The sequence below is a fragment of the Bombus terrestris genome, chromosome 4 (genome assembly GCF_910591885.1).
Source record: "Bombus terrestris chromosome 4, iyBomTerr1.2, whole genome shotgun sequence".
NCBI classification, from domain to species: Eukaryota; Metazoa; Arthropoda; class Insecta; order Hymenoptera; family Apidae; genus Bombus; species Bombus terrestris.
In genome coordinates this window covers 3595128-3612213 of record NC_063272.1, presented here as the reverse complement: position 1 = coordinate 3612213, position 17086 = coordinate 3595128, and the positions used below count along the sequence as shown (strand labels likewise).

The 17086-nt window shown below is 31.5% G+C and overlaps 1 protein-coding gene across 8 annotated transcripts in view; it reads right to left on the bottom strand.

The window, feature by feature from the left end:
• LOC100646289 (protein scalloped) overlaps positions 1 to 17086 on the bottom strand; it is a 340073-nt gene that overhangs the window by 5239 nt on the left and 317748 nt on the right. For 7 of the 8 annotated variants that reach the window (XM_048405341.1, XM_048405340.1, XM_048405339.1 and 4 more), the window contains 4 exons: positions 9708 to 9863; positions 4764 to 4979; positions 1598 to 1827; positions 96 to 330 (listed from right to left, as the gene is read on the bottom strand). In XM_048405341.1, coding sequence (XP_048261298.1) covers positions 96 to 330; positions 1598 to 1827; positions 4764 to 4979; positions 9708 to 9863 — 837 coding nt within the window. The remainder of the gene's footprint in view (positions 1 to 95; positions 331 to 1597; positions 1828 to 4763; positions 4980 to 9707; positions 9864 to 17086) is intronic. The other variant, XM_048405347.1, reaches the window with a different exon arrangement.

The following is a 17086-nucleotide window of genomic DNA, read 5'->3' as shown; positions in this document are numbered from 1 at the left end:
ATGTTTAAATAGCTAATTATCGAAACTATCAATTTTCAAAATTGTATATGTTGGGAAAAGAGAAAAATATTCTGGTAAGAAATTGTATATCATACCTGGAGAATGGTGAAATTCTCGAGAACGCTATTCATCATGTACTTTTCCGGCAGGTGCTTCAATTTATGTATAAAGTTGATCATATACTCGCACATAGGTGAACGGCTAATACGATAGACGAACCTGCCATTCTCAAACCTAGCATATTCTGTCTCCACTTTTTCCACCACCTGTTTTCCGAAAGAGCAGACTTTGGTCGAACACGTTATCGTCATGTTCTCGTTACTCTCGTACCTATAAAAAAGTTTAATTTAAAAGTTTAACCAGTGCGGAAGATTCCTTTGGTAATTTTTGGTAATTAATTAGAAATTATTTTGCAAAAAATGGAAAATTGGTTCCAATCGTAAAATTCTAATACAAATAATAAGTTATTTTCAAACAAATCGTATTAACGTTTTTGATAAAATCTTTATTTGATGTTTATTCGCTCGAATACATTTTTTTATCTTAGAAATTTATAAAGATAATTACACATATACATACGCATTAGAGACTTTACTTCTGCTCGGTCAAACAAGTTCAAACACGAAATGAGAGACCAATACTACTAACGTAACGATTTAATGTAAAATTGAGTAGAATCCAATGTATCCGCAATTCCGTAATTCAACGTATTGAAGGGAATTCCCGGAATTAATGTTACCGATTTATTCTGATTGGAGTAGATTTTGTGCAATTTTTCCATGAAATAGAGAATAAAATAAAAACAACACCCGATGGTCTGTAATTAAATTTCAGAAAAAAACATAAACCAAAATCACAGTACAAATTCAAGAAAAATATATCAAATAAGGCTTCGTATATTAATGGTTAAATTCAAATGAAAATTTATCGAAAAGTGTCATTTGAATCGTATTAGATCAAATTAAATTACGTAAAAAGAGAATTGAATGTTCTTTCTCGATTGTGTAAAAAAAACTATAAAAGGTGTATAAAAAAATCTTATTTATCAGTTCATAAATGTCATTGCCGTCTAAGATTTAAGCAGTTTCTGTAGAATGCGTATAACTGTAATATTAATGATTTGTTTCATCTATTAATGCCCTAATCTATGTTTTCATTGTATTTCTTTTATCATGTATACCTCAAATCTAATCATGGAAAAATACTAGCAGTTGTTTTACAAAAGATATTGCTTATTTCATTTAATGCGTGCTGCAAGAAAAATTAAAAGTTCCATTAAGTGACAAACAGGACAATTAAAGACTCGTAATAAAAATTACATTCGCCTATGTTTGTCTTCTTTTAACAGAAACAAAAGACTTTTAATTTATCTTAAATTTCTGTTCAAGGTATCTCAATTTTCAAAAAAGTTCAAATAATTTCATGAGCCATTATATGTCCTTAATTCTCCTATGTAACCATAAAGTGACATTAAAATCAAAAAATGAAAGAAATGTACCAACTTATCATGTTTTTATGAACTTCAATTAGTAAATTACTGTGGGAGATAACCCTGGTTTGTTTTAGATCTTTATTAATTAAGCGTTTCACTACTTACTGGCTTGTTACGCCGTAGAAGGCTCCAGCCTCGTCCTGAATGTTCGTATTGAGATCAGCCCAGAATTTAACCAGGAAGAAGGCCGCCTGTGGTCCCTTGTCGTAAAGTTCCTTCAGACCGCCCTTTTTCTCTGGGAATTTGTCATATATTTGCCTGACATCAACAGCCTCTAGCAATGGATCCGCGTAAGTCGCGGATCCTCCTATGTGGACGAACAGGTGCTTGTGGTACTGTAAAGGAAAAAGACGGGAAAAAAAAACAATTCGAATTGTTTGTCGGGATAAAATTGCGACTTTCGGTCAACAACGCCTATCCTTGATTACTCCAAGCATTAATTTAACGGCGGTAATTTAGTCTTCGTCTCGCTTTAAATATCAGCCAACACTTTGAGAACTCGTAATGAGCGAATAACTATTCGACTTTATCGCGACTACTTCGTACAGATGGAAAAAAGCTCCCGTTAATCTGGATGTAACGTTGAATATACGATTTGTTAAGTGGTATAACTGTTTTCATAGTTTCTCTTTTATACCGGCAGATAGTTTCAACCGAGATGTTGTAAAAAGATTAAAAAAAATTGAAGTAGGAATGGTGTGATTTCAATTTTTATTGTACATAGATATATGTACACCTATATTCTAGTTTTATGAAAGACAGTTAATTGAAATATCGTCAATATGTTTCCCAATGTTATCAATATGTTGTTTTTCTTATATAATTTTTTTTTCTGATATAAGTTTATATTTATATAATATTTCTTTCTTATTTTTAATTATAGAATATACCAGTATCATTTTGCGGAACAAGTACATCGAGTCACCTTGTATATTATTTAATTAATAGTTTTGCTATTTAATTTCACATATACATCAATATATAAATCGTTAAATGTGATGTTTGGAAAGCATTTATCATAAATAAAAGCATTTTTGACACGTTTATTCAAATATACAATATATTTTCTATAAAGAAAAATAGAGATTACAAGTATAATACAATGTATGTAAGTAGTACTATTACAATTTTTTCCCTCGGTCGTTTATAAACATTGAATGAAATAAGGATTCATATTATAAAAATAAGAAGTTTTGTTCATTATACGTTATCGTAATATATGTTATTCTTGTAAACTTTTTATAGTCTAAGATTTTTTCTATCTAATTGTTTCTTCAATCATGTTTTTTTCGATCATATTTTTATTCCTTTAAAAAGTTTTTCTAATTTTTAGTTCTAATGAATCTGTATGTATGAACGATGAAAGCTGGGTCATGTTTGATTCACTAAAATATTTTATATTTATTAGTATAAAAGCTACATTTAAAGATGATATAAAATATTTATTACCCTTAAAATTACATTGTTATTATTCTATCAAACTATGAATGATTGATTTATGAATGTATGGTGATTTTACTTTTTGAATAAGTTTAGTTATTACTTGACTGTTAAATGTACAAAAATGTATAGAGTATATGTATATGTAGAATATGTAAAAATATCCAAGATATGTAGGATAAAATATATAAGATAGACGAAAATAATGTAATATGTAAAAAAATATTCATGATATAGTATGTATAACATGTATGTACGTATAGTATGTATGGTATGTATAATCCGCGAGAGAGTTAACAACTTTTTCTAAAATCTCCGATTTTAATTACCTCAAGATTAAAAAATTCAAAAAGCAAAAGAAGAAAAAGATCGAATCCAAAATAATTCAATGACTTTAACAGGATTTAATTTTTCAATTCCCATTGGCACCTGCAAGCACCATATTTTATTTATTTTATAATACAGTGTAATTTGAATCTCTATAATCTGTGAACATTTACAAGGCTATAATTTAGCAGAAAATATGGTACACCTGAGAATTTATTAGAAACATTTGAAAATTATTATTTCGTTTGAAATTCTGAATTGTAAGGAATTTATACATTTAATACTACATATGTATAATACTATCATTCTCTCTATGTCTCTGGATTATCGTTTCCATTTTTTTGGTATTTACATTGTTAGGTTGTAACATCAACGAAAATATCCGACTTCATCATACCAATTTTCCAAACTTTTTTTTCTCTCAACAAATATTTTTGTTTCTATAGATCATTTTATATATCATTTTAAAAGAACGTAATTGTTGTTCAACATGTGTTCAACAACATCTAACGAATAATATCAATTTAAGAAAAATTGTTTATTTAACGAATATATACATATATTTATATACGCTTTTTATACAAAAATGATAACATAAGGATATCATGCAAAATGTAGCACTATCGAACAAGATATTATTCTTTATATAAACATGCATCAATAATAAAGAATAAAATTTGTTTAAACAAATTTTCGTTTTTTAGAAAATCCATCTCTATATTTACATTATTTATGCGTACAACATGTATATTGCATTATAATCTTACATGAATACAAAATTCTAATCAATTAATCATTTTTTCCTTGATACTTCTGAAAATTATGTAATCGAATCTAACTCGGATCGTCTATAATTCAAAAACCTTTATAGATCGAAATACATATAATCATACTTTACCTTGAATTATTTGTTACGCATTTAGGTATGATGTTTTACCTGTTTGACTCGAATTTAAGAAGCTTAACTTTTGCAAGTCAAAGTGCATGTCTATAAATCTGTTGTCTTTACAATTCGATAATAGGTAAGTATACGTTACGATGAAAAATCGTATTTCTTCACATATATCCTATGCGATGTAAACTATAATTTATCTTTTTAAGTAAATAATTGGTCTTTAAAAGTTGAATTTGTCTTCTTTGAAACTCTACAATTCGGAAAATTTTAATCTTTGTAGAATTCCTCTATAAGCTGTTTTTGTTTGAAAAGATTTCTTTTGTTCCAAAAATTCGATAAATCAAAACCTCTTCAAAGTACCTTGAGATTCGAATTATTAAGGTCTGACTGTATTTTATATATATCTCAAAATAAATTCTTAAAGTTTGTTATCTTGCAACACTCAAGATAAAAATTACCGGAATTTTGAATTATAGGAATTGAAAGTTTAATTCGTTTTCATTTTTACCATCCGTACTTTTTTCCACTTTCTGTACGAAGCAAATGACCATTCATCTGACAGTCAAGCTGAATATTTGCGGCCATTTTATTTTGCGCAGGAGTACTTACAATATCCTGGTCTCTCTGTTGCTCCATGTAGGCCGAGAACTCTACAAGCCTAAGCTTATGGGTTGCGATGGCACGTCCTTCCCAGGGCGGGGGTGGTTGAGCCTGGACCATGTCACCGCTTGAAACCGCTGTCGCTGGTTTTCCGGTATACGCCGGCTGCGAAAACGGTTTGACATCTTGTGACGTTCCTGGCTGCAGACCCGGTTGCCAGAATTGCTGAAAACAGGACATCTGCTTTTTTCCCTTTGTAACGCTGAACAAATTTACCAAGCGTCTCGCCATTCAAGCACTACGATGGTTACGGTTAGTATTTGCATATATTTGTTTTTTTAATCACATAGATATTCACTTTTATTTTTATGATTATTTTTCTTTATTAAATAAAAGTCATATTACTCTAATTGATGAACTGTTTACGGGGAAAAATTTTGAATACATCTTCACGATGTGATTTTATTTGCCTTTCTCATTTCTTAGTGAAACAATAGTTTGTAAGATATAAGGTGAATACACTTAGGCTTGATGCAGACGAGCGATTTGCGTCAGCATTACCGCTGCGTCGCGCTGCGCCGTGTCGTTGCAATTTGCTACTACTTTTTGGAACAGCATATATTTGTATGAAGCAGTTTACACGGGATGCAACTTTGAACGGCAACTATAGGCAGTGAGTTTGCGTCCATCAAAACAGACGTTCGGACTGCTTGGCCACGAACGAAATGCTGACACTCGATAGTATATTGCTTTATATTAATTTATATAACCCAATCTTTTCATACGAGCGGTTTGTGGCTATTATATTACTTTTTGCACTTAATTCATCAAAAGATTTTAGGGTCATATGAAAATAATTACCTCATGTCAGTAATAAAGGAATGTATTCAATATTTTCTCCTTGTCATTGATTGATATAGCCTTAAACAACACATATAACACAATAAAGAAAACGCAGTTTTTAATAATTTTGGTAACGAATTACCGTGTCCACAGATAAATTCTAACTAAACAAATATACAATATGAAAGCAAACGCAAAATGCTGTGGCAAATTAACGCAAAACGCTCTTGTAAATTGAAAGAAAAATTGGACGCGTAAACATTGTGGCAAATTGCTGCGACGCGTGACGCGTTGACGCAAACTGCTCGTCTGCACTGGATTTTATAATTTTTACTGCATTGTCTTCCATAACTATAAAATCAATAACTATAAAATCACCCTAAACTTTTCAATTCTTGTATATTTGAAATCATATTAAGAAACATTCCTTCAGAAAAGAACAGGTTGTTGAAAATGCCTCGATTAAAGTATGAAGCACTAGAGCCAAAGAGATGCAAGTGTTACTTTTGACATTTTCGAATTAAGAACAGAAACAGTTAGTTAAATCGTTAAATATAATATTGTAAATAATTTAAGTAATCCAACTAGAAAAATTACCTGTTAAACAAATAATAAGTTCGTATCAAAGGGATGCAAGTAATTTATATTACGCATAAACTAAAAGATGTAATTTGTTAGAAATTTGTGTATACTATATGTCAAGCATTAAATATAACTTCATTTTCATGACTTTACGTGGAATTTTTTTAACAGCTTTGAATTTCAAACTCAATCTTTTCGATATACAAGGAAATGTCACATGCATCCCTTTGGTTCTAGGTGGCTCTATATGTGACTAGACTGCGGATTTTTCTGCCTATTTACATGTTTATGAATATAATTAAGAAAATAGAATTTAGATAGAAAATAGTCTTATTTACTGAATATTATAGAAATTACTATATTTTGAATATTTTATGCATTTTTATAAATTATTTGCATTTTACGTATTTCTCATAACTATATTAAAATCCGTAATCTAAATATGGCAAATACTTTCCGTACCAATTGTATATATACTATATATTCCATGACTTCTTAATTTCACGAAACTAAAATAGCTTCGAACATGTTAGTTGTTGATCTTGAAAGAGAAAATGACGTATCTTCCAGTTTCTAATGCTGTATTGTGATACTGACTTTTGCAAGATAAATTTTATTATACGTATATCTAACATGTTCAACACGTTCAACTTTCTAGAAAAGTATTTTCGATCCGTGGATCATAATTTAAGCTTTATATATATAAAAAGTATTTCTTTCTAAATATTTTGAATTTTTGGTTACTCTTTGTATTTTACAGTCTCACCGCAATAAATTTAATATTAATTCATACATATAAATCTTTGATATACAAATATTAAAATAAAATGAACGCTGATGTGCAAATATATTTATGTATATATAAAAAAATTTCTGAGTAATTGTTGTCAACCAATAATGCATACTGTTTATTGGAAGCATACAATGACGAGCGTGTAAATAAGAAACTTACTAATTGTAAATAAGTGCTTAATTATAAATATTATGATGAGTTTTTTCTATGTTTTTCTAATAATACAGAAGTTTTAAATATATTTCTCGTAGTTTTTAAAGTACTATACACGTATATGGAAATTTTTTAAATTTCTATTCTGAATAATAGCTATAAACTAAATCAACATTGGAACTATCATAGTAATCGAAATAATCAATCCTAATTAATAGTTTTACAACTGTACAGTTTTGGGAGTTTAAATGAATTTTTCTTCCTTGCATTAAGTATATATCTTTTCATGTACTTCACAATTCTTTTAGTACAAATCTTATTGGTTAGTCAGTCTTAAATTTGGCATAGCCTTCTCTATTTACATGCTCGCTATTGTAACTTATGATCCACTAATTAGAAATATTAATTGAACATATCAAACAATGCAGTTTGTAGGTTCCGAAATGTAATAGCAGGAAGAGATTTCATTTTTCTTTCTAAGCCATCGAGCCCTTGGGTGAGCAGTCATCGTCACACTTTGCAGTAGGGCACAGAAAAATTTACTAAAAGAAATGAACATAATACTAAATGCACGAAAAATTAAATTACAACAAAATAAAAAAATATATGTATAACAGAAACGTACGCGCATAACAATGAAGGATATATATATATAATACATATAGGATATATATATACTATTTTATATAAATAGTAACTGTATTACGTGAAGAGAGAAAGACAGTTTGGTAAGACACAACGACGCCTCAAAACATGTAATTAATGTCCAAAAATTTCATATACAATACGCACACTCGTATATGTATGTGTATATATGCCCAGGTGATATACATACGTAAAAAAGATAGAGCAACGGACAAATTGAACAATACACAACAAGGGCCCCCAGGGGCGTAGCAGCAGAGAGCAAGGGGGTTCCATTTATATGAGGATGGTTAGTTTTTTTCGCATAAGCTCCCATGAGAGAGAGAGAGAGAGAGAGAGAGAGAGAGAGAGAGAAACAGCAGGAAGAATAAGGAGAGTAATCGAAGGTGGAGATGGTAATTTCAAAGTCGTGTAAATACTGTCCTCTTACAGTCCGCTAATATTATTGTCCTGTAATGTTCTTCTTTTTTTAAGTGACAATAGTAAGCTGCAAGGCAAATGAGAAGAAGATTAGGAAGAACAGCAGCCGACTGGATAAGAAAAAAAGATAGAAATTGTAATTGTGTACTTGTATGTAGATGTATATGTAAAGGTGAAAATTAAGGAACTAAAGAATTGAATTTAGAAAAAGTGAGGAGGTTATTTGTATCGTTTGTATAGAATTTCAATTTTTATACTTTTACCATTTTTTATCATACAATAAAATGAATTGTTATACAAATTTATATATGAGGAACGAGATAAATTTAAAATAATGATTGGTCAAGTCCTCCAGAGATAAAAGAAACAAAGTATGTTTTTGAATAAGCATTGTTGTATGAATTGATAATAATTGATTAATAATAATTTTAGAGATGTTTGAACGAGTAATTCCTGGATATTGAAGCAAAAAGATCGGAGAACAAATACGAGAGTATTTTCTTCTACTACGTGTATGTGCATGTTATCCACGAGATATTTAAAAAAAGTAGGTGAAGTGAGTTTAAACAAAATCACACACGTGTGATCGGCCTTTCGCAAGCGGATTAGAGACGGTTACAGGGCGAAGCGGTTAGAATGAAAAGAAAACAGATACGATGTCAAAGAAGAAGCCAAACTGACAATGTGTGTGATAGCAATCAAAGTTTACATCCTCAAGACGACGAGACACCGATCGTTCGTCCAACGAAAAATAAAAGCGATTACGAGGGGCAAGAGATGATCGAGAGATCGCAAGCGTCGTTGATCAAGAACACATTTTATTTTCTAAATCAACTTTCGTGTTACCTCTTTTCTATGTATACATGTAATACATCTCCACCTTGAAAATTATGATTGACCTAACGATCGTAGTGATATAGATGAATAAATAACCTGCGGATGTTTATGCATGGGCGGAAAATTTAAAAGTACATAATGTATAGCATACAATTAATATATAAAATATTCGAAATAAATATTTAGAATATCTATCTTTTTTTTACACTTACAAAGATATAAATTTATACAAAAATCCGCAATATAGTGATGATTAGTTTGCGAATGTTTATGCATTTATGAAAAATTCAGTGTTGCAAAAATACACAGAATGCACATAATATGCAAAAATATATAAAATATCCAAAGTATACTTTTGTATAGTATATCCTTGCTAAAAATTTCTGCTTAGTTTCCATTTCCTTAATTAAATTAATAAAACACAAATTTGCATAAACATCCTCAGTTTAGTGCTAGTGTGAAAAAGAAAAGAAATCTGTGGTTTTTAGTTGAATCTTTCTCTCTTTACGTATCGTGTCGAGCAAGCGTGTCTCGTCGTCTCACCCCAAAGCTCGTGGCTCCTTTTTTTACTTTTTTTCTCTGGAGTATTTTTCTGGTTGCATAATATGTAAACAGAAAAAATAGACTGTTCAAACAGAAAAAAAATTTGTTCCAAGGGGTGCTCCGTGATCGGGACTTACCGCTCCGGGATAGGAGACAGGGGTGGAAGCATGAAGGGCAAGGGGCCCCACGAGGGCGGGGGGCATCTTGTTGTGTATCGCACTCCCAGCTGATACTATCTGGGCGCTCGACATGCTCGACATAGTCTGCAGCGCCTTCTCCTTGGCGGCATGATCCTAACAAATCGTCAAACCGATTACAACGCATTGCCGACTGTCGGTGAAATCTCGATGGTATGATAGTTCTTGTTTGTTCTCTTTTTTAGCGAATTATGAGTTTATTGTCTCTCCTATTTCGTAAGACTTTTATATTAGTTTTTGAAAAGTTATCTATTATTTCTGATGGCTTGGTATTGCTTTTTAGTGCATTTGCTGGTATATTGATCAGTTAAGAGCAGGTACTTTTTGCAAATAGTGATATATTGATGTTTAATGCAACACATACATGAATCAAATGTACATCGTGGGCTTAAAGTGTCTATTAAATTACATTTACAATCTTCAATCCATGATAGTCTTTTGAATCAATACACGTATCATTCGAAAATGTATGTATGCATTTATTTCTATTCTACCAAATTCTACCAAATGTCCAAATTGGACAAATTGTGAATAAAAAGAAATAAATAAAAAAGTGCATTTATTTCTTATATACACATGGCAGTAACTACAAAATTTAATGAAATTAAAAAGAATTTTTTATAATGTAATGTATATATAATTTATATATATTTTATATAATATAATGTCATATAATCTAATAACATTAGTATACTTGTTGATTTTAATAAAAAATTACGTACATCAAAATCTGTTTTTTCGTTACTGCAATATATTAACATTTTTTTTGTGTTTATAATTCACAATAGTTAAGCTTTAGCATTCTGAACTTCTTATATTTGTTTTATTTTTTGGTTATAGCGGTGGATTATACTTGCTATTGTTGTTTGGTTGTTACTGGCGAATGTCTTGTCTTATTGATGATGGTTGTGATTAACCTTGCCTTATTTTAAACTTTTATAGGTATCTTCAACAATTTAATAATCTAGCTTACATTATTTAATTGTAGAATACGTTTTTTAATTTATATTTTGTATTTTTTGTAATAAAAATCATCAATGGCATCTAAGATGTAATATGTAAAATATAAATTAAACTTAAATATCTGGAAATTAAATAGCCTAATCTTAAATCCAATTCAAATTGTTCACATATCACCCAATGATACTAGTTAAGTGTTAGGTTATCGTACCTATTAAATCATAATCGTTGCAGTAGTTATAATTCTGATTTAATAAAAAGTTTAATTTATTGAATAATAATATAAGCGGGCACGAAATAATTTTTTTATAAAATAATTTATATAAAAAAAAGTATAAAATAAAATTTTTTGTTCGGGGCTTAGTTTTCGAGAAATCTAATTTGAAAATTTATGCATATGGATAATTCATGCATATTGTATTTTTATTAGGTATTTATTAATGTATTTTGGAGAATAATTATAAAAATTAAAACATTTAACACAAAATCTTTAGATAAAGTTATATCCGAAATTACAAAATCGTTAATTTTTCAACGCCAAAAAGTTAGCAGATCATTATTGATGCTTACATAAGATGAGGGGAAGGCTTACAAAATATTAACATAATATTAAGCCTTATATTAGCCTAAATATTAACATAATATTAACATAATATTAATTAAATATAATATTATTTTTACGATTTAATTTAGATATAAGAGATGTATGTAATTTTTGTAATATTGTATTTTATATTCTTCGTTCAAAAAACCACACCCACACCGAGCTTTCCTCCGTAATTGCATGAGAACGAAAAGTCAGTCTGTTCAATTGCTATTTTGTTACATCACGAGGGCCTTGCTCTATTACGAAAGAACATTCGGTGCTCATCTATCGGAGTGTCGTATGTCAAAGTATCGTCTACGTCATTTATATCATACGTAACGGTGTAACTCCTCAATGTATTAAGTGTTGGAAATACAAATTTTATAACCTTGTTAATCGCAGTGTTATATCTCATCAATCACCCCTATTATCTCAACAGAATAAGGGGATCGATCTATTCGTGGTGTCGATTCTTACAATCGTAACGGGAATTTACGACTCCCGTTGACGCATTTTCTCGCGACCGCGTCTCCTCGCGAAAGCTCGAAAATACAATTCTTGTATGTTTTCTTTTTTAATAAAGGTGAAAATTAATAAATTGCGTTACATTTTAACAATGTGTGCCTTAATGTGCCAAAAAAATTTGTAGCGCTAACATTTCTATTAATTTTACTATAATATTTTATAATATTTTATATCTAAAGGAGTATGTAGACTTTTGTGACTGACTGTATAATAATTGATTTGTATTCATTTAAATATGAACTGAGAAAATCACAAGATAAGGAGTTAAATTTGATTAAGGAGTTAACGATGATAATTGGTGGTGATAATCTTTTGCGAAAGAAATTTCCGGAGTGACTTGGTTTTGCGTTTCGACTTTGATTAGTCGTAAAAGTAAATACTTCATAGAAAAAAAGTAAGTATTTAGAAAAGAATTTTTCAGATACTATTTATTTTATTGTGTTTAAATTTGTTTCGTTTAATTGGAATACTTATATAATGGAATAAATATATATATATTGGTATTTTGGGAAATTGTATTATATAATTTGTATATATTAATTGAACTATTTATCGGATATTTCTCTTCTAATAATAACAACATTTGGGTCTTCTAATTTCTTTGTACCAAAAATCTCACTTTTATGATTCAGTATTTTCACCGCTGAATGATTTTTCTAGAGGGAACAGGACATTTAAGAATTTTTTTTTTTTTATTTATTTCTTTATATTGACAATTTGTCCAATTTGGACATTTGATAGAATTTTTTAGCAGTTATATTAACATGTTGGTGGTTACCCCCAGCGGGGTACAATCCTCGCCTTTGCTAGGTTATATCCTTTGTGAGGTCTGCTGGGTGTTTCCTTTTTAGCTTTCTTTCCATATTTAAGGTGTTGAACGTTACCGCAGCTAGCCGGTTTGGGTGTGTTGCTATTCTTGCCTTGTATCTTTCCGCATAGTAGCTGATTGCTTCCTTAACTGTTGGGATTCCCAGGTCCCTCCGTATGTCCTCATTTATAACGTACCATGGTACGTTTACTATCGTTCTAAGAATTTTAGCTTGCATTGTCTCTATTTTGTTTATATGGCTCATTGCTGCTGCCCACCATAGTGGTGTTCCGTATGTCCAGATTGGTTTTATGATCGTTTTGTATATTCTGAATTTATTTTCTATGCTCAATTTGGATTTTCGACTTGTTAGCCAATGCATTTGTCTCCTTGTTGTCTGTATTTTGTCTATTATTGATTTAGTATGCTGTTTCCATGTGAGTTGCGTATCTAAGTGGAGTCCTAGGTATTTGACTTGCTTTGTTTGTGTTATGTGCGTGCCGTTCAGAAGGATATTTGGTGGTATCTGCTTTCGCAGTGTGAATGTAATATGGTTGCATTTATTGGGGTTTGCTTTTATTTGTTTTTCTTGGAGTCACTTTTCTATGTTTGTGATATGTTCTTGTAGTAATTTGACTGCTGTTTCTGGGTTAGTGTGCCTGACAAGTATAGCTGTGTCGTCCACGAATGTCAATATTTTGTTATTGGTATGTTAGCCGTGTATAATGTGTATAGTATTGGACCTAAGACACTTCCTTGCGCAACCCCTGCATTGATGTCTTTAACTTCGGAGTATGTGTCCTTAATTTTTATTACGAAGGTTCTGCTGCTTAAGTAAGATTTTATTAATTGGTGTATTTGCTCCGAGAATTGTTTTCTGATTGTTTGTAGTAGGCTTTCGTGGTTTATTTTGTCAAATGCTTTCTCGATGTCCACAAAGAGGGCTGCGCAGTATTGCTTGTTTTCTAGTGCTAGTATTATTTCGTTAATGAGTCTGTGTATTTGCTCTATCATGGAGTGTTTGTTTCTGAATCCAAATTGGTAATCCGGTGTTAATTTTTCCTTCTCTATTATTGGTTTTATGCGGTCGTATATTATTTTTTCCAGTATTTTGGAAAATACTGGAAGCAGTGATATTGGTCTATAAGATGCAGTTTGGTGTGGGCCTTTGCCTGGTTTAGGTAACATTTTGATTTGTGCTAGTTTCATGGTTTGGGAAAGTATTGGATTCTTAGTATTGCATTGAATATTATTGTCATTAGTCTTATCGCTTTTGACGGTAGGTTTTTCAAGATTTTGCCATTGATTAGGTCGATTCCTGGTGCTTTGTTGTTTTTTGTTTTATCGATTATGTTTCTAATTTCTTGTGCTGTTGTTTTAGGTATAGTGTATTGCTTGTCAGTTGAGGTACTAGTGGTTTGCGCATCCGTATGACATTTGAGGTTGCTGTTGTTGATATTGTGTGGTGTAAATGTGTTGCAAAGGTGGTTGAAGAATTCTTCAGCTTGTTCTTCGTTGCTTCTTGCGCATGTGTTATCTGTTTTTCTGATTGCTAGGACTGGCTTTATTGGCTTCTTTATTTTTTTCGAGGCTTTCCATAGGGAGTAGTTGAAGTTCTCGTGTGCAGAGAATGTCTCTATGAACTTTGTGAATTCGTTATTGTTGTACTCTTTTATTTTGTTTTTTATTTCCTTTGCAAGTTTGTTTAGGTGTTTTTTGTTTTCTCGTGTTCTATGTTTTTGCCATTTTGCTTTCGCTTTTCTTTTTTCTCTAATTTTTTCAAGTATTTCTTGCGGAATTATTTTTATTTGTCTGCTGATTGGTTCAAGTGTAGTGGTTGTCCTTGCTGCTTCTTGGATTGTTCCTGTCAATGTTGTTACTGCCTGTTAGATGTATTCGGGAGTTTTCAATGGGATGTAGCAGTTTATTTTGCTCTCGATTATTTCTTTAAAAGTTTGCCATTTGGTAGTTTTATTACATAGTGTTTCTAGATTGCTATAAAGTATTGGTTTGTTTCTGTATGCAATTATTATGGGTGTATGATCGGAGTTAAGCTCGAGGTTGTGTGTTATTTTTAGTTTATTTGTGTTTAATCTCCCTGTAACTGCAAAATCGAGTAGGTCAGGTATTTTGCTCAGGTCTGTCGGCCAGTATGTCGGTCTACCTGTGGGATAATATATTGAGGTTAGTGTTTCTGATGTATTTTTCCAGGATTCTACCCCGAGGTGTAGTAATTCTTGATCCCCATAGCGTGTGCTCTGAGTTGTTGTCTCCCGCTGCGATGTACTTGTCCCCTAAATGTTGGAAGTACTCTTCCCATATTTGTGATGTCATTTTGTGTCGCGGTGGTACATATAATGCTGACAACTGGAAGTAGTTGCTGCTAGTTTGAACTGTAACGGTGGTTGCTTGTATATATTCCTTATTAACTTGGCTGCGTAAATGGTGTTTTATATCGTTTCTTATTATCACTGCGGTCTCTTTGTGCGCTTTTCCTGAGGGGTGTTTGTTATCATATATGGTATGGTATGGTATTTTCATGTAGCTTTTTGGAGTGAAGTGTGTTTCTGAAATAAGTAATATGTCGATATTGTTGTTATACAGGAATGTTTTAGTTTCTAGTGTCCGTTGTTGTAGGCCGTTTGAGTTCCAGGTTGCTATTTTCAACATGTCCGTTTTTATTTTTTGCTTAGCACGTTTGTAAGCAGTTATAGCATGACTATGATTTGTTGCGTTTGCTGTCTGAGAACTGCGTTTTGTTCGCTTATCATTCTAGTTAGCATTTCGGTGTTTTTGATGGATTGTTTGAGAAGTTCCTTGATTTCTGTAGTGTCGTTGCTGATGTTGTTGTGATATTGGTTGTCAGAGGGTGGCGATTGGCTGATTACTTGCTCCTGGCTTCGGCTACCAAAGGTGTTGGTGTTACTGTGGTTAGTGTTCACTGCGTACTGTGAATTTGGTGTTGTCTCAGATTTTGTGCTGTCCTGTTGCGCTTGTAAGTTATTGCATGTTCTGTTTCGTAGCGGCGGAAACAGTATACGTTGTAATTGTTTCCTGATTTCACATCCTTTATAGCTGGCTGGGTGGTTTCCGTTACAGTTATAGCATCTAACTTCTTCTATTTTTTCTGTGTATGGACAGTGTATTGTTAAATGATTTTTTGCACATTTAACACATGCCGGGCTTCTGTTACAATAATTTTTTGTGTGGGCGTATTGTTGGCACCGCATGCATTGTGGTATATCTTTTTTGTAGTGTCGTGGCTCCACTGTTACTATTGTGTTGATTTCATAAATTTCCTTGTTATTGGTTCTGGGTTCAAGTAAAAACTTAAATTCTATTAAGAATAATGGTAGTGATTCCTTCGTATCGTATCTCGTTATATTGTTTATTGCTCTTGTTGGCCAATTTTTGCTAATTCATTTAATTTTTTTGTGTTGATTTTTGGATGCAAACCTCTTATAACTATTTTGTAGCTCCCTTCCGCTTTGAGCTGATACGTGTGGTATATAGCATTTTTTCCCTTTAATGCTTTTATCACTTTCCTATAAATTTCTGGGCCGTTTGTTTGAATTTTTACTTGTTCTAATTTTGTTTGTTTTATCGTGTAGTTATCCTTCCCGATTATATTGTTTAGTAGATTAATAAGCGGGTCTATTATTTGGGCCTCAAGAAATATTGGTGGTGGTTTTGCAATGGGAGTTGAATGAGTTGTGGTTTCACTTGTCGGGTCAGCGTCTATTTCTTCCGTTAGCTGAAGGAGTTTCTTAATGGTAATTCTTGCAGCCATCGCTGATTTTCTATATCTAGTTTTCGTGCGGCATTTGTGCCTGGAGTTATTTTACGTTTTTTCTTGAAAGTTACCACTTTCTGGCTTTCATCCTGGTAGGTTAGTTCGTTGTTGATTTTATTCTCCTCATTATTTTGTGATGTTTCCATTTCTATTTCATTTATAGCTGAGCACTCCTGATCTTCGTTTAGTGATTGTCTTAGATTTGTTGTATTTGTAGCTCTGTTTATGAAATATGTTTCGCCTTTGCTTGTTATTTTTATTGATGGTATTTGCTGTTGCATTTTGGATTTTCCACCATTTGGCGATGGGCGTTGTAGTTAGTCACTTTATTTTCCCCACTTGCCGCACTTTCACTAGAGCACTGTTTCATACATTCGTTTAGCTCGGCTGCTCGGGCAGAACTGTGGATTTAGTGTGTTATAAAATCATTCAAAAATAATTTTTTTTATATCTATTTCATTGTTGTATATCATATCTTGTATACGTAATTATTTACATGAGGACAGACCTCGCCGATTTTTATGACCTTGAAATAGGTTGTCAAGATTATCATTCTGAACAGCTTCTCCCAATACATGTTATGAAGTTATAAAATTAATATCGCTCGACATTAATTTCCGAGATATTAACTTCAATTAACTGTAGTT